The following is a 25,481-nucleotide window of genomic DNA, read 5'->3' as shown; positions in this document are numbered from 1 at the left end:
TGCAAAAGAGAAAGAGAACGGAACTCTCTTCTAAATGCCAAATCTTAAAGTGGTTCTCAATTTTGCTTTAACAGCAGAAATAATGGGATCTGGAGAGCAACTGGAATGTCCTGAGTTCTGTCCAGGGGTGGGCAAGGAACAAGTCGAGACTTGTGGGTACGAATTAAGGGGCAGGCCAGCATGGGTGATACTGTCATGGGTGTCTAGTATGGGTGTCTAGTATGACCTGATCAGGACAAGGAAGCTGATGAGGCCTTCAACAGGCAGCTGAGAGCAGCCTCACAATTACAGGCCCTAGTTTTCATACGGGATTTTAACTACCCAGATATTTGCTGGAAGGCCTCCTCAGCCAGCCCTTCACAGCCCAGGAGGTCCCTGCAGTGCACTGATGATAGGTTCCTGATGCAAATGGTGGATGAGCTAACTAGGAGAGGAGCACTGGTAGATCTTATACTCACTATCCAGAAGGGTTGGGTTGAAGCAGCAAAGGTTGAGGGCAGCCTCAGCTGTTATTCTTTCCTTTTATCCCCCTTCTAGTTTGAAAAAATAGGCTACAGGAAACTCTGGATCCGTATTCCTGTTCTCCTGGTTCATAGAGCAGGTAAAAATAATAAAAATACATAATCATTGTGCTATTAATTTTTTAATTTGTTTTCTTATTCCTATAAAACTACATTACTGTTTTATGTTTAGTCTTTGGAGAGCCCAAGGGCTTGATTTACATTGACTCCTACAAAGCCTGAAGTGATGTAAGTCAGCAGCACTTATGTGTAACTTCTCATGACAGAAGTTGAGAGGCAGCAGAGATCAGCAAAGATTACATCTTCCCTCTTTTTGCTTGAAGCTTTAAGCATACTTTGAAAAGAAGTGGACTAATGGTACCACTCCAAACCTCTTCAGTATCTTTTCTTCATCCAAAATGTAATCCTAAAAGCCAAGCACAAACAGCTTTTAAAATACAACCAAAGTATACAAACTGCATAGGCTCACCATCACTCTTCACAAAATGGTCATGGAAAACCAAAATAGATTAACTTAAACGTACAATTTTCCCTACTTATCTGTTTAGTTGTGCTATTATGCTATGTTCTTTCTGAAGTACATTGGCAGGAATGTCTTCCTGTATACCATGCAAGCAACACCTTCCACATTTACCTTGGAAGACTGAAGAGAGATGGCTGTGGAACACTACCCTCTGTCTTCACGTGTCTGTAACAACCTTCTGGCTAGTGCAGGATGATTATAAATCTGTTGGCTTTCCAAGCACCTCTCCTTAGTGATCAGCCCTTCTATGACCAATTCTGCACATACTTGACCAAGCTCCAGGTGCCATTCTCCACTGAATCAAGCATTCTTAACCAGTCGGTCTGACTGGATTTTTTTTTCCTTCTCTTTGAAAGACTGGGCAATGTTTGTAAACCAAAATACAAAGTACAGCTACAGAAACAAGGATTTAAAACCCAGCCTCACTACATAACTGTCTTACACCTGTTCCTTAATGAGTATCTTGGCAGGCATAACTTTTGCAGTTGTCTGCATGCCCATGTTTCTCCCCTCCTCAAACAACTCTTGTGACAAATGATTCTGTCTCATTTTACCCCGAGAAAGTACTTTTGCCCAGCAATTTCTCTTGTCCTGTAAGTTTTACTTTCCAATTTGAAGCAGTAGGTTGGCTGCATGAGAGGTTTAGTTTGTCCAGCTGCCTCTCCCACAACTTTACAACAATAGCCCAGTGTTTGCTGAGGCTGTCTTTACTGTTTGTGGGAGTCTTTTTTCAGTCAGCCTTGTTTTTAACTGATAAATCATGCAGTCCATGCAGCAATTGTTATTACAGCCATTACATCTGGTCCTAATGCTCTAATGTGTTCAGATGTTTGCACTTAGAGCTACACCATTAATAACTACAAACACACATCTGCCTTGCTCTTTTCACCCCAAACACAGATAGCTCTCTTTGAACTGTTCTTTGTGGATATGAAGTTATACTGTGGACTAATTCAGCTCAGAACTAGAATTACTGCAAATCCTTTCAACTCTGGAAAAAGTCATTGCTAGAAATGAATACATTTTACATTAGGCTTACAAAGTATTATCCTTTCACTGAAATACATGAACTAGATATAAACTGTGATCTATTGTAGTGACTGTTTACCTGAGAGCTTTCTTAAAAGTCAGAATTTTCCTTTTGGTTTCCATTCCATTTCTGAAGCAATAACCTGTTTGAAAGAAAAACAAAGTCTCAAGAATTACAGCAGCTTTCCAAACAGACATTTAGTACCTCTGCTTAGCCATGTCCTTCTGTGACAAAAAAAATATTTTCATTCAGGAGGTACAGTGATTTTTGAAGTTCTTTGCAAGTACTTTTGGCTGTTTGTTTCTACAGAAATGGTGCTTTCTGGTTCTGGGTTGGTATACAGGAAGTATAATAACTAAGTTAAGGATCAATACAATTTAACTGTCCTTCACTTCAGTTCTAGGCAGGTATGAAAGCCAGATCTGAATGATACCAGAAGCAGCAGGGAATGGTGTGCCACCCAAGCCAATTCAGTCTGCTGAGCTATAGATGGCATTTGTGCCAACAGGACTATGCTGCCTCTAGGAAATTACTTTGCTGGTTTGGAGTCTGCTTGGATACCCCTGCCTGGTGTCACACCATCCTGTTACCTGCTACATGACTGAACACAACAGCCCTGGGGTTTAACACATTGTTAGAATTGCTCAGAAGCTTTACTACAATGGTAGCTAATTTTGTAAAACTAAGTCTCTCTGAGGCAGACAGCTGGCAGACAGCTTGCTTGCATGTCATTTTTCCAAGCCTCAAAAACAGAAGGAAAACGATAGGACAAGGAAAGAAACACCAATTCTATTTTAAATAGCAGACACCAGAAGTTAAGATACTGTCTTCCTTCCATGAAATAAAAAAAAAAGGCCATTATTGAAAGATTCTTGAGAAATACTCACTTGTAAGATTTTGCCTGCTTTAAGAAACTTCTAGCTTTTGCTACTTCTTGCGTAAGTGTCTTTAAATCATCCCCTTCAAAGTAAGGGAAAACAGGATCCTGAAAATAGAATTAGAATATTCTACATCAACTTGCACCTATTTATTATTTTCAAATTCAATCCACTTAATTAACTGAGCCTAAACTCTAAATCTCTCTGCTCCCATCTACTTGCAGAGAAGATCTTGGTCTTCCAAGAGGAGAGAGAGCAGAGCAAGCCTGGCTTGAGTATAGCTCTGTTTACTTTTTGCTAAGATACTTTTTGCTGTGGCAATCCCTGAGGTCTCCAGCTGGAGCTTTCATTTACAATGACATCTTGAAATATAGGATGGTGGAGATCAGAAGGCACAGTAAAAGTTAAAGTTTGTTTAAAACCCACAGTGCCCAGATTAAAAAAAATTGGTTTTTTTTTTGCTTCTTTCAAACACTGTATACTTTTTTTTATGGCTTCTGTCACCTGACCAAGGCAGCTAGCAGAGAGGGAAAGCCGTGTACTCAGATATCTCCTTTAGGTTTCAACATGAACTATCTTAGAATCCCTGTATTAATGTTTCTCATGATCTTCCTTTTTAAATACAGTTTGACTGCTGCTGTAGTACTAAGCTAGTGTGAAACAAAACCAAAGCCAAAAAATCCAATCCAAGTAACATACATCTTCATCATCAAACCCCTCTGTCAACAGTCTCTGTGCTGCTAATTGTCCATCCACATCTCCAAAACTGCAGTGGTAGCGCCCTCCTGTCTGGGAAGCAAGCTTCTTCAGAAATTCATTAGCTCCTCTGTTAAAACAAATTAATAAGTTACTTAGGGAAATTATTTCCTGATAGAATTTCTAAGAATTCCTTGAAAAATATTGCATTAAAAAAAAAAAAAGTTTGGAGAACTTTATTATGAACTTCTGCATTATTTCTAATTGTCAATTGCTAATGAAGAATATAAACTGCTTAGGTGGCATAACCCTCCAAGACAGGCTGGTTTTGGACATGCTGTATTCAATTCAAGAATAGAAAGGCTGAGTTCTTGAAGAGCTGGGACAACTGCTGTGTTTTGAGGTGGCAGAACCAACATGCACCTATTCTAGAAAGCTTGAAAAGCTGCTTGGATATCTGCTCCCTGCATCACACAGGCACAGCCCTGAGTGAGAATTTAGAGAAGCACACACTTTCTGTTATTATCCCATGGTCCCCAGTTCTTGACCATGCAAAGACCCTTGAGAAGGAACATCAGGAATATATATTTAGCCCATGGCTGGCATTAGCACCTTACTAGCAGTCCTGATTCCAGACCAGGTCAGTGTGTCAGGGTGTTTTTAAGCCTCTGTAGGGATGTGAATGTGACAGAATAATGGTAACAGTACAGGACTCACCTCAGTGTAGTTGAACAGTGGTGCCTATTGCATCTCTGTGCATGTGAAAGCAACTTTCTCAAGGACACAAGCTATGGGAGATGAAGGCCACGTGGCAATTACCTGAGTCAGCCAGTTACCACATGTATGAACACTGAGCTCAAACTTCATGTCCAGTGAGCTGAGCATGTGGCCCATCTTGGTAACATAGCCTTCTGACAATAAATGAATCAGTCATTTGAAAGATTTTGTTGCTCTGGCAAAGTATTATGTACCTGTCTGTACAGCTAAATGAAATGGTGTGGATTTTAATATCTTGTTTCTTTCTCAGTCTTTCAATTTCTTTCAAAATCAGACTGTAACTGGTGTCTGGTTTTCCATCAGTCAGTACATACAGTGCCTCTACACCTTGGAAACTGAGAGCATTCTGAAAAGTAGAAAAGAAACTTAAGCAATGAGTACATTTATAGAAAAGTTACACTTTCTAGTTACATAGAAAAGCAGTTTTATAGAAAACTGAAAATACTATTTAAATGATTTAATATAGTTTTATATTTACCACATTGAGTTAATATTGTCTTTTCCTTCTCAGTACATATGAAAGAGATCAAGGATATAAATGTGAAAAATAAGTAGATAATTTGTAGCATAGGACAACACATTCATAAGTAGGGCACCACTGAAACCTGGCTCCTTGAAAAAAGGCAAATTAACTGGCTTTGGAGAATTGCTGAGAGAAGATTTTTACATCACATTTTGTGGGAGTTAAAGATGCTTAAAGTCTGAAAATCAGGCTCACTAGGAGTTGGCTTTTTATATTATGAAAACCTGCTATGGTAATTGACTCAGTGGACATTTCTGTAACACACAGATCTTACACACTGTCACCAGACTTGATTCATGATGAATTCCATAACATCCATAAGGAGATTCTGCAAAGGTGTCTGCAAGAAGAATCATTCATTTCAGGTAGCTTTTTTTTTTTATTCAAATTTTACAGCTCATGAAAATTGCAAGTTCTTTCAGTCTCTGTTTGAGGTTATTATTACTGGTTGACTTCTACACTGAGAATTTTTGTAGAAGAAGAGTTTCTTCATCTGTTACTAATGTTCAGGAATTGTACTCAATGCCCAGGTGATTCCAACACGGCTTCTTTGAATCCCCAGGCTGGCTCAGAACAAATCTATTACAGCCACAGCTGTACAGAAGCATCATTTGAGCAACTGGCTATTTTCTCTCTCCAGTATTCTTTGAACATGAATGTTAATGTAACCATTGATACTTTACATTTTTCTTAAACTCAGTATGAGCAACTCTAGTATCTACAAGCCCTGGGGACAGAAACAGTGGCTTGACTGCTGTTCTGCTAATGCTTTGGCATATAAAAATGTTGTATGCTTTGACCAAGTTTATTTTCCTAAAAAAACTATCACTCGGATGGATGTGTTTTACCACAAGACATGATGTCTTCTCCAAAATGTAGGTCATTATTTACTAACCTGTAAAGCCATAAGGATGCAGGCAGTACCATGAGCCTGAAAACTGGACACCCACTGCACAGCATCATGACATGTTTCATCAGTTGCCTCTACAAGATGCTCCTTCCAACTCTCTGTATTTTCTGCAAACCTCAGCAGGTTAAACCTGAGCAGAAAGATGTCCCACAACATTTAACCCTAATCAATACTATCAGTCACTTTGGATAAGCCAGTTTTCTTCTAATTTAGAAAGCCCAAACTCCACCAAACAGAAACAGAAATATAATTGAAAAAAAAAAAACCCTGAATAAACCAACAACTACCCCCACTCCAAACCAACAAAAAACCCAAACAAAAAATCCAACCAAAAGCCTAGTAGTGGGGTAAGGTCTTCAAGGTTAGAAGAGTCAGAAAGCCTGTCTCACCCTGAACAAGCAGAAAATCTATGGGAATGTTGAACTGAAGAGAATGAAAAGCATTAGCCTACGGGAAATGAGGCTCAAATCTTAAGAGCTCAGAATTGGTAGCTGTTTAATTAGAAGAACAGAAAAAGCAGCTCATATGCATATTATGCTCTACCATAAAAATTACTTGGATTGCATTTCAGTATTATTTATAATTATTAACCTTGTTACATAACAATAAGTGCCAATTTCAGTCTTTTATCTGTCATTCATCATACCTGACTTCATTTTTCCTCAGCTGCTCCCAGATAAGAGAGGTAAGTTCTTTTGTTACACATGGCAAATATGGATCCATGGAACCAGATGTGTCAATCATAAGACAGACATTTGCTTCTACAATGGTACCAAACAACCTTCTGCTTCCTGGGCCACAACATTAAAACCAACTGTCATTACACAGGCTTATTTTATTGAACATACTTTTTTAGTGAGTATACTGTAAAACCAGCAGCCTTTAAGGATTATTTTGGATATCTCTATAATAATAATTCTATATAATAATAAATTCTAAATCTGTGTGGAAACAAGGTAGTTCAAAGGTTCATAGAAAATTCTTTTGCTATTTCCAATCTAGCACTGTCAAATATTAACTACTAGCCAACTGCAGCAACCTGCATCAAAGAGTCAGTATCTCCTACTTTAAAATCCAATAAAACCAAAAAACTGTTTCCCAACAAAGATCTTCATAGGCAACAGAAGGCTGAAAATACTTTTCACCAGCAGTGATGCTGAACTTCTAAATAGGGCACATCCTTACCAAAAGAAACAGAAAAGTTGATTTGCCTGTACATGTTATTGCATATATTCTGTTGATAGAAAGCTGCTGACACCAGAAACCTTATATTCATGGACATGCAAAAAGGAAAAACTTACATCACAACCCTAATTATTTCACAGCAGTCTAGATGTTTGTCAGCTACACAGATGCTGAATTCTCTTGTATTTTAATTTTATTGTCGTAAGAGTATTTTTTAGATGTCCATGAAATGCAAAATGGGTGACTCTGCAGCATATTTGAGGTCCAGATCCATGTTCAGACTTATTCTATTAAAAATAGTAGATAAGAAGCCTGCTTTATAGAAAACCAGCTGCACACCAGTACCTGACAGAAGCCACTGTATTCTTTGTATGTAGCGCTGTAGCACTTTCTCCAGTTGTTGAGTATAAATTTCCAGTTCTTTAGATTGGATCTGCAGATGCTTCACAACCCCCTGTTAAAATTCAGTTTGTACAAGAGCATTTTACTTCAGGAGATTTTTGCTCAGCTGCTATACATGCAACATCTGCATTAGAAATGAGAGAGATCAGGTTTTTCAATCTTTATCTCCATGAAACAGTGCAAGAAAATTTTGGTGACTGTTCCAAATAACTAAATAACTGCTTTGCCCAAATTAAGAAAGCTCCGTTCTCATCCCAGCCAGTTGTGCTGAACAAAAAAAAAATATCATTTGACTGGACAGGTGCATCTGTTGCATTATTTCTGACAGTTTTATAGATATAATAGAGCAGTAATATCCTAAATTTAAATTGTTATGCTTCTCTCCAGTCATTACACAAATCAAAACAATCAAGATCCAACACTTTCCCAGTTTCAACTCACAGGTGACTTTTACAAGTTTTATTCCAAATTTTACAGTTCTCTTTCACCCTGTATGACCAGAGGGAAACGCCAGGCATTCCAAAGATTCCATGCAGTCTGCACTTCAACCATATTAAATAAATTTTGTGGTGAATAAAGGATCTTTCTGTAGCTTTCTAATAGAGGAATGATTTAGAAAGAGCAGAGAATAGAGGAGGGAACACCACACTACCAAGACACAAATGTTGATCAAATGCATTGTCTTAAAGAAACAGAAAGCTTTTCAGTGTTGTAGGTAAGACATCTGCAAATGCTTACATTGATTTCAACACTAGGGAAGATAGCACAGTATTTTGCTGACACTTTCTTGTGCAGAGACTCCACAGTTTTCTTTTGGTGAGTGCAGCCTGGACCAAACATCAGTCTGGGCAACTCCAGTTTAAGCTTTTTAATACTGTATTTGGTCAGCCACTTGTAAGACAAACAAAGGGACCACATGGTTGTTAGTAAACATTAGAACAGTTTAAGTAATAACACATTGTGAAGAATCACAATTAACATGTTCACATTAATTCACATGGATAATTCCAAAACAGCAATTTATTAGTAATGAGCAAAATACCTCTTTGGTTGAACATATTTCCTCTTTTTTTGGCAGTGTAACAGAGGGAACAGAATTTCTTGTGCACATTGTCTTTGGGTACTTTTGGTACACTGTACCTAGTTTAGAAAATGAACAAAGTCATATTGGGAGGGAGCCCTAGGTTTAAATCATAGCTCTTTTGAATCACACAGGACTATCTATTAAAAACAAAACCAAAAAACCTCAAAGCCTCAGAGATCAGCATTACTCAATCCCACCTTTGAAAAAAATGCAAAGTTTCTTTCTATCAAAGTATTAAATAAAAAAAGGCACTTATTTAAAAAAATTGTCTCCTTCAAGAAATTCCAAACCAAATCTGCTGTAATCATCTCAACCATGATAGCAGCATTTTTCCTTAGAGCATCTTTGAGCAAAAGATCCCAAAAAGCAAAGAACAAAAAACCTTGAAACCCCCATCAAATTAAAGGCACTCCAAAAAAACCAAACCAAACCATCAAACCCAAACATCAAACCAAAAAAACCCCACCACTGTTTGGGAAGTAAAACTCCCTAGCACTATTTAAAGCACACTGATTTACCATGAGGGCAGTGGAACACTGGAACAGGTTGCCCAGGGACGTGGTTGGGACCCCATCCGTGAGGCTTGACAGGGCTCTGGGCAGCCTGTCTAGTTGAGGATGTCTCCTCTGACTGCAGATGGGGTTGGACTAGATGACCTTCTGAGGTCCCTTCCAACCCAGACCATTCTATGATCCTCAGCAACTTAACATCCTAACAGTTTTGTCAGAAGAACACTGATAATAAAAAAGCTTTGCTTATCACATCCAAACACGTACCTACATTCCTTCCTCCACCAGTATAAAATACTGACACAGAAAACTCTGGCTGCTTCCTTGGTTTATGCTTTCTTATATTCTCAGTTTGAGGCCATTCTTTCACTGCTGGTGCTGCAATTAAAAACAACAAACAAACCGCAATGTGGACTTCCATCAACTTGATTAAAGTCTTATTTGGAGCACTGCTCTCCAGTTCATCATTTCCTATTAGCACAATTTTAAATACTTTTCTGAGGTACTGGTTAAGAAAAATCCATTTTACAGAACTATTTATGCTGCTTCCGTAGAAATGGAACCAAAACCTTTACAAATTTATAAACTGCCATCAGGAAACATGTCAGAGGGTGTAATTTGAAAATATCAGGGGTTACAATAAGCAGTATTTGTTGGAAAAGCTGATTAATACTGGACAAAGCACCTTAAGTGCAGCAAATCTGAATCCAGAATTGTAACTACTGCTTACAGATCTACAATCTCATTTCAATACAACAGTAGATTTCAAGACTAAATGCAAGAAAATATCATCATAATATCATCATAATTTGCAGATGTTAGAGAAGATACCAAGAACAAACACAGGAAAATTACAAAAATGGATCAGAAAGGAACTGGACTTTAAGGGACTGGCAGTGACTGCAATAAATTTAAGAGCTGTTTCATATACCAGGAGCCAGAAGTCAGCACTTCAAATGATCTGACATTTGTGGGTTTTTTCCATTTTATTACTGCATCATAAATGAATCAAGTGCAACAGCATGTTAATTACAATGGAATCTAATAGTATTAGCATAACTATATATATATATGGAACTGGTAAAAAAATAAATCCCTGCATTGTTGAGCCTTTGGAGAAAGAAAAAAAAAAAAGGAGAGTATAATCTGAAATCCAAGAGAAGTGAGGTTCTGATGATTGGGACCCTCAGGCTTGGGACAAGGCAGAGGGTTCTACTTTCCACCACACACATTTGATGTTTCTTGATATGGGATGGGTATTCAATCATATGAGCTGGAAATAGTTACACATCTGTGCAGTGTTCCTTCTGCTCACAACCTGAAAGCAAGCTAGATACACCACAGCTAAAACTCACCTGAAGAAATTTCCAAATACTACAATGTTTCCTATTAGTCTGATCAAAAATTAAAATAGCAAGTGTTTCTAAAACTGGAACTCTAATTTAACCATTTTCTTTTAATCCAAATAAACTGAAGCCAAGAAACCCCTAATCCATACAGACCTGGTGGAATTTCTGCTTTAGCACTAGAAGGACGCCATGCCAGTACTCTTAAGGAAGCATTTCTCTCTGCACCATGGTTATCTTTAATACACTATATAATTAAAAAAAAAATTAAAATGCATTTCATTGGATTATAATTGCATTATTCAGAAATGGAAGTACCCTTCACTGTTTTGCAGTTCCTGTTTTCTTCTGCCTTTTCTAACAAGTCAAGAGGTTGCCATGGTGATTTGTTAATTTGCAGTTTCTTGCTAGGTTAAGTAACTTTAATTGCTCCATTTTAATTATCTGCTGCCCTAAACCTAAACATTACCATCTACAGGCAGAAAAGTCTGGACCATTACTGCCACTTGAAGGAGGAGTCTAGTATGGTAATGGCACTGTTTTATAGAAGCAGGACTATTTTTTCCCTCAGAACTCGACTGGCAACAGCGCCTTTCCCTTTAGGTAATAGTTGGGTATAATCTCTAATTAAAAGACAGCATCTTAAAAATGGGACCATTTCAAACCATTCTGGCCAGACTCAGAGCTGTAGGTTTAGGAGATGGCAACTTCTGTGGCCGCCTTTTCTCTTTCTTGGCAAGCACGTTTGAGCCGTCTTCTGCTACAGCTGGATGATTAGAGTGACTCACTGAACGTTGCTTTAAGGATTCCACCAGGAATGCACACTGAAATAGAAACGCACATTGTTTGGTAATTCATGTATGCAGAATTGAAGTAGATAAGGTTTCAAAAGACAGGCATTCTGTATTTATAAATTTAAGAGTAAAACGAATATGAAATTTATTAATCTGGTAGTGCTTAACACCTCTAATTAAATAGGAACTCCTTTGTGCTGTGCTTCCTCAAACACATAGGAAAGAAATTGTCCCTGCTCTGAGCAAACACTCTAGAAGAAAAGGCAAACAATTAATTCTACTTGAGAAGAACTTATGACAGGATTGGCCACAAGAAAGAATAATTTCAATCGTAAACTCTTTGTATTTGATAAGGAATCCAACATCAGTCACTGCAGTGCTACTGTATGAGTGTTTTCTAGTCCACATTTACTCTGTGGTGATTGTTCTCACACTCTAGAGCATCCCTGCCCATCTTACAAGGATTTTCATTGTGTCCTGTCTTCTGCACTGTCAACTGAACAAACACTGCTGAATTTTTTTTCTGAATAAAAAACATTAACTTTAAAAGATAAAAATAATTCCTACCTTTTGGGAGTAGCTGTTTGCTTTTTCAATTTCAGATACAAGAACAGTAATATCATCACTTTCAAAAATACCTGTTAACCCAATACATGCTAATCAGTATAAGTGTACAGTGTAGATTTTTTGAAGTGTAGAACAAATTATAGAGCATGTACTATCAATAAAAAGAATCAAAATGTTCTTGTTTCCTGTAAGCCAGGCAGTCTGCATCTACCACATTAGTAACAAGATTTTACATGTGCATCTTTAAACTATGCAGCAGAAAAGGTCTGCACTAAGACCACTCTGCAGCAGAACTGAAAATCTCAAACTTGTGTGCTAATATAGCATTATTGCATCCTCAAAAAACATAAACTACTTGATTGGGAGGGAAATAGTATTAATAAATATTATTTAATGAATGAAAAAGAAGTACATGCTGACTTTCCTCTCCACATACCTGCTTCTCCAAACCAGTGAAATCTCCCCTTGGCTGCCTGTACTATCTCTTTAAAAGCTGTGGCAGTTTCAGTTGGGTTAGCATAATGGGCTGGCATCATTCTGTTGGAGTCAATGTCTTCCATTATGCTGAAGAGGCAGACGTGAAGTTGCAAATCAAAACCTCTGCAAACCTCAGCTACGTAAGCACTGACTGTGTGCTGGAAAAAGGAAAGAAAACAAAATAAAAAGAAAAAAAATGGCATTTGGATTATGAAAGGTTCAGACAACTCCAGCCTGTGCACATGGATTAACAGCCACAAAGCACATGCACTACGAACATGGATCGAGCAATGCATTATTGTTATTAAAAACAGGAGCTGTGTCTACATAGCATACTGTGGATTTCCACCATAACATTATTTGTGCCTTTGTTCTCATAAGGGAATAACAGCACATAAAAAAACTCAGAACTGGTTTATTCAAACTCAGGAATTTGCTGTGAAATGATGGCCAGATCTGGAGTGGGAAAGGATTCCAAAAAACATTCCTTAAACTTCCTATGATTCACACATTAATAATTGCTACCTCCAACACATGAATAGTGATTGCAGAAGTGGAGGTTTAAGATCCTGACAGTTATGCTGGCTTAGATATGTAAATGAGAAAAGTATTCTGTCAACAAGGTGTAGTGACTACCCAAAAGGAAAAAACAAGAGAAAAATAAAGTTGAGATTAATACTGGGATGGTAACTTAGAGAATCCAAAACCTGTGCTCAGACTTACTGCTTCCTGATCAGGTATTCCAGTAGTCAGCAGGTAAAGTCCTTGTGATTTGTGCTTATCTTTGTCTTTGAAGTCTACTTCCACAGCTCTCCTGAGAGCACTCATGAAATTTCTACTCCCTTTGCACTGCAAGTTCAACACCCACCTAAAAGATGACATAACAGACAGAACAAACAGGCTATATTAATTACGCAAATCATTTGTTTTAGTTTCTGTACTGCAACCATGGCAAACTAGTTTTAAAGATAAGATTCAAAGCATAGAGATAAAACAATTCTCTCTTATAGGCAAGTCTGTAATGTAGCAGACCTTACAGAAAAAAACAAATAAACCAGAGGTATAATGAAACCACTGAGGATACAACTCCACAAACAGAACTGGGAATGGTTTCCAGTGTGTGGGGAATAAACGTAAGGTTAACTTTAACACCCCAGTTGCATTTGAAATAGTTTTCAGTTATTCATGTCACCTGTGCATTTCTTACACAGAGATCTCTCTATCTGTGTACACATATATTCTCTATACACATGAAATACAAAGTCTCTAGGACATACTAAATTTTATAACGTTGTTTTCACAATGAACCATCATGAATGAGCGTAGAACACTTCATGTCAAACTGTTTTTGTAATATGATAAAAGTATCATTTTTCTGAATTGCTCACAATGCTGCTTCAATCTGTTTCTCTGTTTTATTTGTTCCATGGTAACTATAATTACTTAATTCAGCTGTATGGGAAAGTTATTTGATCCTACCTCCAAGCACTTTGTAAGTTCTCTGGTTTAGAAGGAACTAGTTCCAGCTGCCAAGGCACAACATCGCTCCCAAATCTTTCATGGAAAGACAACAGCAATTAATTGATAGATTATGCTTTCAAACAAACACTGAAAAATCAAAGTATCGTTTGGGGTACTGCACACATAAAATTGGCTGATGCTTTATCATGTTTTATTTCAAACCATTTATCCATCACTCAGCAGCTGTTAGATTTTCAAGGTAATGAGCCAGATTACATCTTTCCTCCCAGAACAGGACACAAATTGAGCTGGTAAAAATCTCAGAAGGATTGCAACAAAAATCCCCAACCATCAGACACTGCCTGTATCTCTCCTCTGTAGGTAAGGGTTCTGCCTTGACTCCAGGTTTGGACATCTGTGAGTTGCTGTCTCCTGCTTTTAGCTGTCAGTCAGAAGCCTGTCTGGCTGTCAGCAGCTGTGCCACACGTTTCTGACTGCTGGTGTGAGTATAGAATTTCAGTACTATTACATATTTAAATAATACTGTAAAATTGAAAGGAAGTTCTCAGATATGGTATCTAAGACACCAACAATCTCTTTCTGCAGGAAGAGAGTTTGTTACAGGCATGATACAATCAGTTCCAGTGAGCCTCACTCAAAAGAGTGATTTTTAATTACTAATCTGGTCTCCATACATCTAATCCATTCATGGATCCAATACTGGCAAATTAAATACAATTTAAAAAATCTAAAATATTTCACTGAAATGTTTTACAACTATTTTAAAAGCATCTTAAACAGTTGCTTACGCTAAAACATTGAAGTAATCTTTATCTGACAGCTGCTCCTCAAGTAACAGTCGCAAAGAATGTTGGATATGGATGATGTACCTTGAGTTTGTCGCTGATATATCAACAAGTATAACCACCCTATAGAAGAAACATGTTATTCATCAAAAAGGAAGAAGAAACAAACTGATTTAATTACATATTCTGATCTTTACTATACTCTTAACTTGCCAGAGGAGTATCTTCCAGCTATGCAGCAAATAAATCCAGTTTAAATACTGGATTTATATTAAAAAATATTAACAACAACAACAACAAAGTTTTAAAATTGGCAAAATCAAGGTGAGATTTAAAAAAAAAATTAACAACTGAAAATTCTCTTTCTTGAATGGTGTGATAATAAGGGTACTGGCACATGTAGTGGCTGTTGAACCTTAAACACATCCTTTCTTGTCTCTGTACTCAAATATCCAAACCACGCCTGAAACACGTGGATGTTATCCAACAAGAAAAGTTGTTAGATAGTTCCCTGTCCCTTCCCCAGCCATCATTCCAAAAGCAAGTGCAGTATTACTCCAAAGATAAAGAGTAAGGTTTCTCTCAGCAAGTCGGTGGCAGACTGGTTGCTCAGGTATGGACCAGATGATCTTTTGAGGTCCCTTCCAACTCCTAACATTCAGTGATTCTGTGATCTGCAGCTGCTGTCTCTACATCTGAATATTTTCTGCCCTGAATCCTTGGAGCTGACTTGCACACAAAGAAAAAGCTGGCAAACTAGAACCATCACTAATAACAAAAAAGAGGCCATCCAAGTACAATACCTTCTTTCACAAACACTTCCCCACATTCTTCTGCTAGCACCAGACAGCCAGTCAATTCGTTTCTCATAGATTCTTACCATTTTAGCAAGGAGTTTCTGTGGATAAAATACAGAAAAAGCAAGTTAAAAAAATCAAGTTAAGTCTTTTGTGGCCAAATGCTTAATATATTAAGTAAATTCACAGAACAGTGATGAAAAAATACTACTTTTCATTCGACAGCAGCATTTCATTTTTAGTGAAGATAAAAGAATACAGTCCATGAGAAAAATGTACAATGGTAAAAAAACCCAAACAAAACACTGAAGGGTCTAAAGGTCTAAACTCTCCTCTTTACATTTCTTCCTCCTTCTTACCTTCACACAACGTCTTTGAAGTCCCAGCTTGCTCCTATGCTACTTCATAGGAAGTTCCTGCTAGGCCCTGAGTCTTTCCTGGTCTGGCCAGTAACAATTAGACATTCCTCTTCATAAAACTCATTTGATTTGCAAATAAATAAAATGGAACACAAAACTTTCCCCCAAAATTATTAAAGCAAGATGAAATGAGACAATTCTGATCAAGTGAGCATATTCATATGTGGTTTCATATTCTGTCAACGTACAGGGTAAAGGATTCATGTATACACAGGTAAAATAATCTAAATACATTCTTATACACAGATCACAAAACCAGCAGCACTGATGGACTCTTTCTCTTTGCCTCTCTCCTCACTACCATAACAGAAGGACTTGGTGATCCTGAGGGTCTTTTCCAACCTGAATGTTTCTGTGATATGAATCTGAGTCCTAAGTCTGACCAGATCATGGACAGATGTCTGCACATGAATCCCTGCAGTCCTTGTGTAACAGGACAACTCATGTGGAACAATTAGATGGTGATCTAGACCTGACAAGGCCACATCACTAAAGACAGCTCACCTGATAGTTGTACAATACTGGCAGGTCAACGTGGATATTTTTCACAGTTCCATCATACCATTCAAACTGCACCATCACTTTCTAGAGGGATAAATAAAACAGCCAGGTGCTTACAGAAGCCCATAGAAGTTTCACTAACATGGAATTTCTTCCTGAATCATTCTTCAGAATGGCATAAACATCAAGGACACAAATTCTAGACAAAGTCCACAGAATTTCACTAGGTACTCATTTTAATTAGAAAGACATAGCAATAGAAAGACAAAGAAAGGGTCCTTATCACTTACCTCATGTAGAGTTGATGATACTGTTTTTTTAAGAATAGGTACAAATTCTTCCACAGGAGAGAAGGCATTGGGAGCCAAAACTTGATAAAGGTTTAACTTTTTAGCTATGACAAGGAACAAAGAAATTAAATAAAACACATGCTGTGCCTTGAATTTATGTTTCATACATGTTAAGCTTTTGTTTCCATGCTACCTTTCAATCCATTTGTCTTTAACCAGTCTGTTGAGGTTTTGGCCAGGCCACATGGTGTTTGCAGAACTAATGGTCCTTCGTGCTTTAGGGGCTTTGGTACAAAGCTGGAAGGTGCTATATTTGCATATTCTGTGGAAACCTAAAATGGATTTTAAGAGAGAAAAACTCTTCCAAGTTTTGGCAGAACTTTTTGTAACCCTCAAAGCATACCATATTTTTTTCATACTGTGAACACAAAAACCTTCTACCCCTGCTACTTCAAAGTACATCTGAAAATAAAAAGATACATACCTCTGCTACTCTACCAATATGTGAGCCACAAATTCTGCTTTGAAAAGTCTGTCTGATGCTCTCCAGCAGGTTCTTAGCTTTCTGGGATTCCTCAATAAGCAGATGAAAATCACTGCTGTCAAAATTCTGTGCATTTAAAAAGAGGAGAGGGAAAATATTTTAACCACTCTTAAAACACCAGCCAACAAAACTTTCTTACTGTGGTGTGCGAACACCTATACAAGGCTGCCTGGCATAGCAGAATTGAGCGTAAATATATCTAATGCATCACATAAAAGTTACTAATCATTTAATAAACAAAATATTATTCTATTGAGTCAGTCTACAATAAGCCACTGCTTTCATCCTATTCATCAGCTTTAAGTCAGTGAAAGTATCTGCAAAATTTATTGTGTTTTTAGGAAGTGGTTTTCATTTGCAGAGAGAATTAAGCACAGGTTAACTGACCACAGCAGAAACTTCTACTCAGATGATCACAGAATAACAGAACGTTAGGGGCTGGAAGGGACCTTGAAAGATCATCTACAACAAGCAGGATCACTTAGAGTAGGTCACACAAGAACGTATCCAGGCAGGTTCTGAATGTCTCCAGAGGAGGAGACACCAGGGCAGAGTAGAGGGGAAGGAGAAGCTCTCTCGACCTACTCACCATACCCCTTCTAATACACCCCAGGATGCCATTGGCCCTCTTGGCCACAAGGGCACATTGCTGGCTCACAGTCAACCTTCCGTCCACCAGAACTGCTCTCCAAGAGATCAGTCCCCAACCTATACTGGTACATGGAGTTGTTCCTTCCCAGATACAAGCCTCTACATTTGTCCTTGTTGATAATTACCTTCTAAATGCAAAGAATCTGAATCAGAGAGAGGAAAATGTGTTTCCTTTCTAGTTGTTACATACCTCTCCCTTTGAAGAGTAGCAATGGTAACGGCCTTGTACAGCTTCTGCAAGGTTTTTTAGAACTGCCTACATACATAAATAGGAAGGAAAACATTGATTTGGTAGTCTCTTTTGATAATGTGGGATGTGGATATTCAGTTAGACAATGTAGATGTAGATATAGTGAGAAAAGCAAAGTAATTATGTTTCCATTGCTTTCTTTCCTGTCTCATTTTAATATGGCTGAAAATTAACAAAATTTACAAAACAGGCAGTAAGGGTCATGTTCATTCACCTTGTGTTGAAATGCCAGTCACTCTTGCTTTGAAGGCAGGATTGTACCAGTCACACAAAAGGCGTATCACTGAAGACTGCACATAAAATATTAGACTGTCCTTCCCCTGCCCACAACCACCTCTTAAATCCTTGCTTTTTTCACCTCTCCCCCTCCTTCTCTACTACCTACTACTGCAATCTTTTACCCACAACTGCAACACTCTTACTCCATCCAATCTTCTCTTTAAACCAGGATTTCAACCTTGTCCTCCCTTGCCACTTAAGTCACTACATGCCTTAGGGACAAACAATCCATCAACACCTAAAACCAAGTTTCTACACAGAAAACTAAACAAAAGAAACTGACTGTCCATGTGTCTCCCTCTTCCTTCAGCCAGTCACCACTAACACCCAAACCACTGCTCATGAGCAATGCCAATTTGTGTAAGGCTGCTAAGGCTTGCACTATCAATGTATGCTATTCCATGCAATCATATTTCTATCCCAGAGAATGCCATACTCACATGTTCTCAAAGTGCCTGTCTTTCTCCTATGATCCCTCTCCCTACCCTCTCATCCTTACTGCAATGTTGCCTAGCTGAAGTCCCTTATTTCATTCTGCGTTTTTCATCACAGGACGATGATTTGGAAATAACTGGTTCCCTTCAGCTGCCAAGCCTGTCAACACCATTTCTGGCTTTGGTATTAACCAAGATGAATGCTCCAATTTTTTTCAGGTGTGCAAATCTGCTCTGGAGAAAACACAGCTCTGCATCAAGACCTCTTTAATGACTAAGTTAGCTTCTCCACAAATTTAGGAAAGAAGACATTGCAGCTGAATGGGAAACAAATTCCAGGACTACTTACCAGAGCAGCAGGATTGCTACAATCATATGTAACAGCATGAACCTGCAGTTTTCTCCCCAGCATACACTGCTGAGCATAGTCAGACAGCAATTCCAAAGACTGATCAGGACTGATAAACAGAAAAAAAAAATTAACAATGGAAGTAATCAAATAGGGGTAAAATGCCATACTAAAGAAGACTGGGAAGAAAACTAAAGGGGAAAAAAATAACAAATCATCGGAATGTAACCCAGTCATTTAGCATGTGACCTCCTCTTCTCCTTTCAACAGTTAACTGAAGTACCACTACTGGGGTTTTGTTGTGTCCTGAAAATCTGAATGATATTAAAAGCACTAGGATTCTATTCTACTTCATAACAGCTTGTAGATGAAATGTACTAAAGTACTCCTTAACAGCCCTGAAAGCTAAAAATCAAGAATTGTGGTTTTGCCCTCTGCGAGAAACCACAAAAGAAAACCTTTCAACTCAGATCTTCAACTCTGTAATGATGTCCACTGCCTTCCAAGAGCACCAAAGAAAGTAACATTTCTTTCATGTTTAGACCTCAGCAGTCTTCATTTGCTACATAATAAAAACTTCTGCTTTCTTGTTCAAAGCAAAACTTGGAACCTTTTAACTGAACGCCCTGTTGAGCAAGTTAGCTGCAATGCAATCTCAATCACCCTAAACACCAAACTTCCCAAGCTTTTATCATCTGTTTGCACATCAGAAATAAATACAATGAATAAGTTAAGAGTACGGTAATACTCCCTGAATCCTCACTGCAGTCTTTTCCTGGTAATTCTGACTCCAGCACTTCAAGTTTGCAAATGGTAACAGTAGAACTGCAGAATTGAAGCCACTAATTTATCTAACCCAAGACCAGGTTAGTTTATTTAATCAAACATTTTAAGCTTCCCAAGACTGCTTCATGCTTTTTTACAACAAAATCTAGCTCATCACCTTCCCAGAGGTGTGGACCCTTTTTACTAACATCCTTAATGATGCTGAAGGATTTTTATTAATGTAAAGCAAGAGCTGGTAGACTCTCAATGATTACTTTGGTGACTGATCTGCAAAGGAAAAATGTAGCTTCGTGTCAGAAAAGAGATTTATAAATAGTAAAAAATGTAGGAAATCAAGAAACTCAGTGGTATGAACTGAAAATACATAAACCCTGGATCTTAGATTTTCTATTTATTTTTATATCAAGTTCAGATTCTTGCATCTAGGTTAAAGCTGGCTCTTAGGGCAGGTAAGAAATTTACCAGCTTCCTACAATAAGAACCACAGAATTCAGTTCCTTCACCATAAAGACATGTTTTAAAGCTTTCAGTAAATTGCAGCCTTGGCCAGGCTCCAGCTGTTGTATCCATTCTCTTGCTTCATGTAGCCTATGGGAAAGAAAAGAAAAGGAGTATGTACACTTAACATGTAGGTGCTAAATAAGGTAGATCATGAAGATTACTACAAATCACAGGAGCTAAGATATTTTATGTACAAACAACCAGCTTGAAATCACTGACTGCACACAAAATTCACTGTTTCCCCCCCTTAATAACTGCAGGCACAAGATGAAAAATACTGTTTATTATCCACACAAGACTGCTCTAATTAAAATGGAGACTTGGTTTGAAACACCTTCATTTTTTAGAAAAATGAACTTACTTACACTTGAATATTGATGTTTTTTGGACTCTCCCACAGTGGTGAAATTTCTGTACTGAATGAGAGGCAGTACAGTCGCTTCTTGTAAGACAGCTGTTCCTCTATTAAGCACTAATAAGTAAAAGTGAATGTATTACTATCCATACTGCTTCTCGCAGAGGTATTATGTAAAAGAATTAAAATAGTCATTTCCTGAAAATGGTTGAGAGCAGTATTTTTAGCTACCACAATGAAAAGCTTTCAAGAAAAAAGTATGATGGATTCAAGTAGTTGGTAAGGAGTATAGAAACAAAACCTGCAGACCTGTGGTAATCCAGCCCATTTGTTAATGGGGCAGAAGGCAGGGGATATTTGTTGTACTGCTATTAGTTGACAAGCACATGAAGCAACACACAGAACAGGTTGCCCAGGGAGGTGGTGGAAGCCTCATCCCTGAAAGTTTTTAAGGCCAGGCTGGATGGGGCTCTGAGCAACCTGATCTAGTGTGAGGTGTCTCTGCCCATAGCAGGGGAGTTGGAACTAGATGATCCCTGAGATCCCTTCCAACCCTGACAATTCTGTGATTCTAGGATCTACTGGAACAGGCATATTCACCCATCAAACAACTGCTAAAAAACATTTAACACATATTCACTAGTTCACATAAACACTAGTGCAGGTATTAAGGCTAAGTCAGCCAAGCTACGTGGAACTTGAGTTTTCCTGGTTAGTTTGATTTAAATGAACAAATGAAATGCACAAATGAAAAATTCAGACAATATAAACAAAAATTTAAATAATTTCTGAAGGAAGGAAATGAGTTGCCAAGTTAGACAGTAAACCAGACTCACTATATCTGCCTTTCTTACCACAGAAGTTTTATAAAAATTAAAAGCACAATAAGGGACAAGTTTCTTGTGGGACTTCAGGAAGTAATTAACTTACCAAGGTTGTGACCAAAAATGTGAAGTGTGCCTTGTTGTGACAAAACATAAAGGCACAAGGAAGCTGTATTTGCTTTAGATAGCTCTATGCTGAACTTGATTTTAGCTCCTAGAACCGTTTCTGTTAGGCAAGCTTATTTCATAGAATATGCTGGTACAAGAATTGAGAAACTTCTAAATATCACATATGAAAAATATTATTTTGGTACATAACAGAGTTTGTGTGAATCTAGACATTAACAAACTACACATTCAAAGAAAACTTTACATTAGAACATTCTTTTCTACAACAGAAAACTTTCATTGCATTGCATATTATAAATTTAGGCAGACTTTTTTTTCTAACTAGTTCCTGGCTTGTAGTTCTACAAAAGCCGATTAGTAAGTTATAACTGCCAAAGTCTGGTTTGTTATTACTCACCAAAAGGTCCTTCTGAAAATCCAGTAGTCTAGGTCCATAACTCATAGTGGACATATCAACCACAAGTCCAATTTTGGTTCCTTTTATAAGGCCAAATACCTTAAAAACATCACTGTAAATACTAAGCTTATCTAGAGTATTTAAATCTTACTGTTCATTCTGTAAAAGACCACTTTAAAAGAAAATATTAGGTACTTATTTTCACTCTAAGCTTTCTAGCATAATGACACAGTGACAAAGCCAAGGGGAAAAACAAAACAAAACCAACAACAAACCCACACACAAAACCCAAATGAAACCAATAAAAAACCCCTACTGGCTACCAGTTTATTCTTAACACTGACTCCTATTTGCTCATTCCTAAGACAATTATTCATTATTTGAAAGGATAAAAAGTAACTGTCTGCAGCATTTCCTTCAGGTTACATCAAGCAACTTAGTAGAAGGCAGATACTGGAATGCTGCTGCTTTGTCTTTTTCCCTTCAAGGGGGAGTTGTGTCCCCTTCCCATTCCTAAGCATTAGCACTGCTAGGCACAATAAATGGTCAACCAGAGATGCAAGGGAGGGCACAATGGACTTCAAGGCAGAGGATAAGTCAGATGTTAAGCTCAGCATTCCCTGCTTCCATTTGAATCTTGATGAGAGGTAACTGACAATTAAATTGGCTAAGACTAGATTTAAAGAGCAAAAAACTGCATAGCAATGAAGAATCAATAAAACCAGTTATCAACACAGGGACCACTGCCCATGATGAGCAACTCATAGCAATCAATGAAAATGCTTCCACTGTCTGGAAGCCATTTTTCACTAGCATTCAAATGTTAACATGTTCTTTAATGCCATATACATTTCCATTCTAAAAATACGCTGCAAAGTTGAAGTTACCTTTCTGCTGTCCTGCAACAGCCACTGAATTCGCTGCTGATAAAGTTCAACCACTCTGATAAAAGGCACAGCACACATTTAGCTAGAAGCATTGTCTTGCAGAATCCATCATTGTAACATTCAACCTTCATATCTTTTTCTCACAAATACAAAATCACCTTTTATAACACTGGTTTCGGTCCTCATACGGCTACAAAGGTTAACCATTTAAATAGTTCTTTCCCTGAAGCTGTTTATCCCAGTAGATATGTGGCTGTCTGAAAAACTACATCACTGAAATGGTTTCTATCAGTTGATGGCTTTTCTGTTCAGAGAGGAGTATTCATCGTCCATGTGTGAACAACAGAAGCTCAGCCAAAAGTGGGTTTAGTTCATTACACACAGGTTACCATCAGGAGATGTACTTCATACAAACTGCACTACTGCCTAAGAAATTTAAGTATGAGCTTATAATTGAAAGGCAGAACACCAGCTGAAGTGCCAGACTAACTGCAGCACAACTTCCACAATTTCATTTTAAAACAGGTATAACCTGAGGTAAAGCAGAGTGCTTGCTGTCCTCCAAAACTGTTTTACTTCAACCAACTTATTTTTAATACCACATGTGTAGTTTTTCCAATTTATTGAACAGAAAGTCTATATCAACATCTCAAAGGGAAGAAAACTTTTTTGCTTTTTTAAAATCACAAAAGCTATTTCCTTTTTTAAAACAGTTTCACAGATAGTTTGGTTTGCTTAGATGGTCCAGGGCCCAAGTACTGCAGCAGGACCTTCTGAAGATTCTGGATCTTCATGACTGATAGAATGAAGTGTGCAGTAGTGGCACTCCTAGGAACAGTGAGCCCAGCAGAAGCATTATGATCCCTGTACAGTTTGTTCAACTTATTTATCAAATATTTTCTTCAGTTTAAGTTTCCTTGATTTTATAGATTTAAAATTCAGATAGAAAACTTGTAACTTTCACGTATCATGACTAGATCCATGGCTTGAAACTAATTCAAGTTACAGTAAACACAAAAATACACAATGCTACCCACGAAAACCCAACCATTAGCTGCCCTCCTAAATGAGCTAACTATTTCACTTCAAAACCTGGTTGATAGGCGTCTTCATTAAAAAAACCCCAAAGCCTCAGCAGTGCTGACATATAATCACCTACCCTAAATCTCAGCAAAAAGGATTTAATGCTGAGATACTCTGAATTTCCCAGAGGTAACAAATGAAAAGTCAGAAGCTGTTATCATGAAGGATGGAGAATCAATTACAGTTCAAAACCATAAACAAGATGGATACTTACTCAGAAAGTCTGGACTCAAAATCAGTAACAACCTCTTCTCTAAACTCTCTCTCTTCCACACCACTCTCTGAGTTCCTGGAACACTACACATAGTTAGCACCAGAAAATCACACAAACTAAGACTGACCAAAGAAAGGCCAATGTTGCACTTACAAACTAATATTGCCTTTGTCCATCAGATGTTGCAATGTTAATTGCAAGGATTCTAAACTGTAGTTCCTCAGCCATTCTTCTGTTGTTTGCAGCTTTTTAGACTGTATTTTTTTCATCTGTACTCTCTGCAGATCAAGTAAAAAAAAATAAACGCAGTATTAGAAATTAAATGTATTGTTCAAATACTACAAAAAGCTAAGTCCTAAGGATAGCTGCTGGTAGGCAACACATATCCATGAAAAACATCATTTTACGTACTGGCATGCTCTTTTGGATGTGGAATGCAGAGGTTTCAGAATACCCTCAGATTGTGAGCTAAAGGGTGGGAAGGACAGTTTACACTGGGAGAGACAGGAAGGAAAGACAAGAAATAGGAGAGTTTAGTAAAAGAAATACTCCTGCGATTTACCAAAGAGGAAGTAAAATCAAGCATTTTCAAACCCAACATCAGAGTAGGAAAGGGTGCACATTGTCTTGTGCTTTTCTACAGAAAAATGCAGTATCAAAACCCAGTCTGCCTTTATTGTTTTGCCTGATTTGTTCAGATTGATGCACCTCTGCAGAGAAACTACAAAAAGTTTAATGACTTCACCTATGAAATTCTGTGAATATACAAATATATGCAAGGAAACATATCACTTGTCTATCAGCTTATTTATTTCCCACTCTGTATTTGTAGTGGGTATGTGTTATTTTTCTAGTTGCTCCATTTAGCAGGTAAACTCGCCTACCAGCAGATCTCGTGTCTTGTTGGTATCTCTTACCAGAAGTCCTCTATCTGCTCCTAGATGGGGCACAGTAAAATCTTGCCGTGGTGAATGATTACCCTGTAGTCTGGATTTCGTGGTCACCCTACAAGACAATGAAATTTATAGGATGATTTCATCGCCCATAATATTCCTGTATTGCCATAATGTCTTTTTTTTTCTGTAGGAACTGTTTTATACTTTGACATTTCTTTACATGCTCCAGTTGACAAATGACAAATGTTTTGAAGGGACACAGGACATGGTTTATATGAACTACAGTAATTCATTCTGTATCTATATACGAGGTCCAAACAAGATTTTGTAAGTGTCCTCACCCAACGTTTTCCAAAAACTGATTATTGTCCAACAACTGTGCCGTTTTCCTGGTGTCTGTAGCCAT

At 37.8% G+C, this 25,481-nt stretch overlaps 1 protein-coding gene across 1 annotated transcript; it reads right to left on the bottom strand.

Annotated features, from left to right (window-relative positions):
- Window positions 1–846: 846 nt before the first annotated feature.
- VWA3A (von Willebrand factor A domain containing 3A) lies at window positions 847–25,481 on the bottom strand. The gene is given in 33 exon segments (XM_054391322.1): window positions 847–927; window positions 2,153–2,216; window positions 2,962–3,059; window positions 3,652–3,778; window positions 4,620–4,771; window positions 5,844–5,988; window positions 6,505–6,649; window positions 7,389–7,497; window positions 8,184–8,336; window positions 8,488–8,585; window positions 9,306–9,416; window positions 10,541–10,631; window positions 11,059–11,208; window positions 11,746–11,816; window positions 12,182–12,380; window positions 12,946–13,090; window positions 13,702–13,776; window positions 14,493–14,612; window positions 15,293–15,387; window positions 16,210–16,290; window positions 16,497–16,600; window positions 16,690–16,828; window positions 16,981–17,106; window positions 17,882–17,947; window positions 19,004–19,112; window positions 20,252–20,377; window positions 20,656–20,762; window positions 21,996–22,094; window positions 22,883–22,937; window positions 24,180–24,262; window positions 24,329–24,457; window positions 25,064–25,184; window positions 25,417–25,481. Coding segments are annotated over 33 exon segments (3,639 nt in total).

This window comes from Indicator indicator, chromosome 22 (assembly GCF_027791375.1).
Source record: "Indicator indicator isolate 239-I01 chromosome 22, UM_Iind_1.1, whole genome shotgun sequence".
NCBI classification, from domain to species: Eukaryota; Metazoa; Chordata; class Aves; order Piciformes; family Indicatoridae; genus Indicator; species Indicator indicator.
The sequence above is the reverse complement of the archived record's forward strand: the minus strand, read 5'-3'. Positions and strand labels throughout refer to the sequence as shown.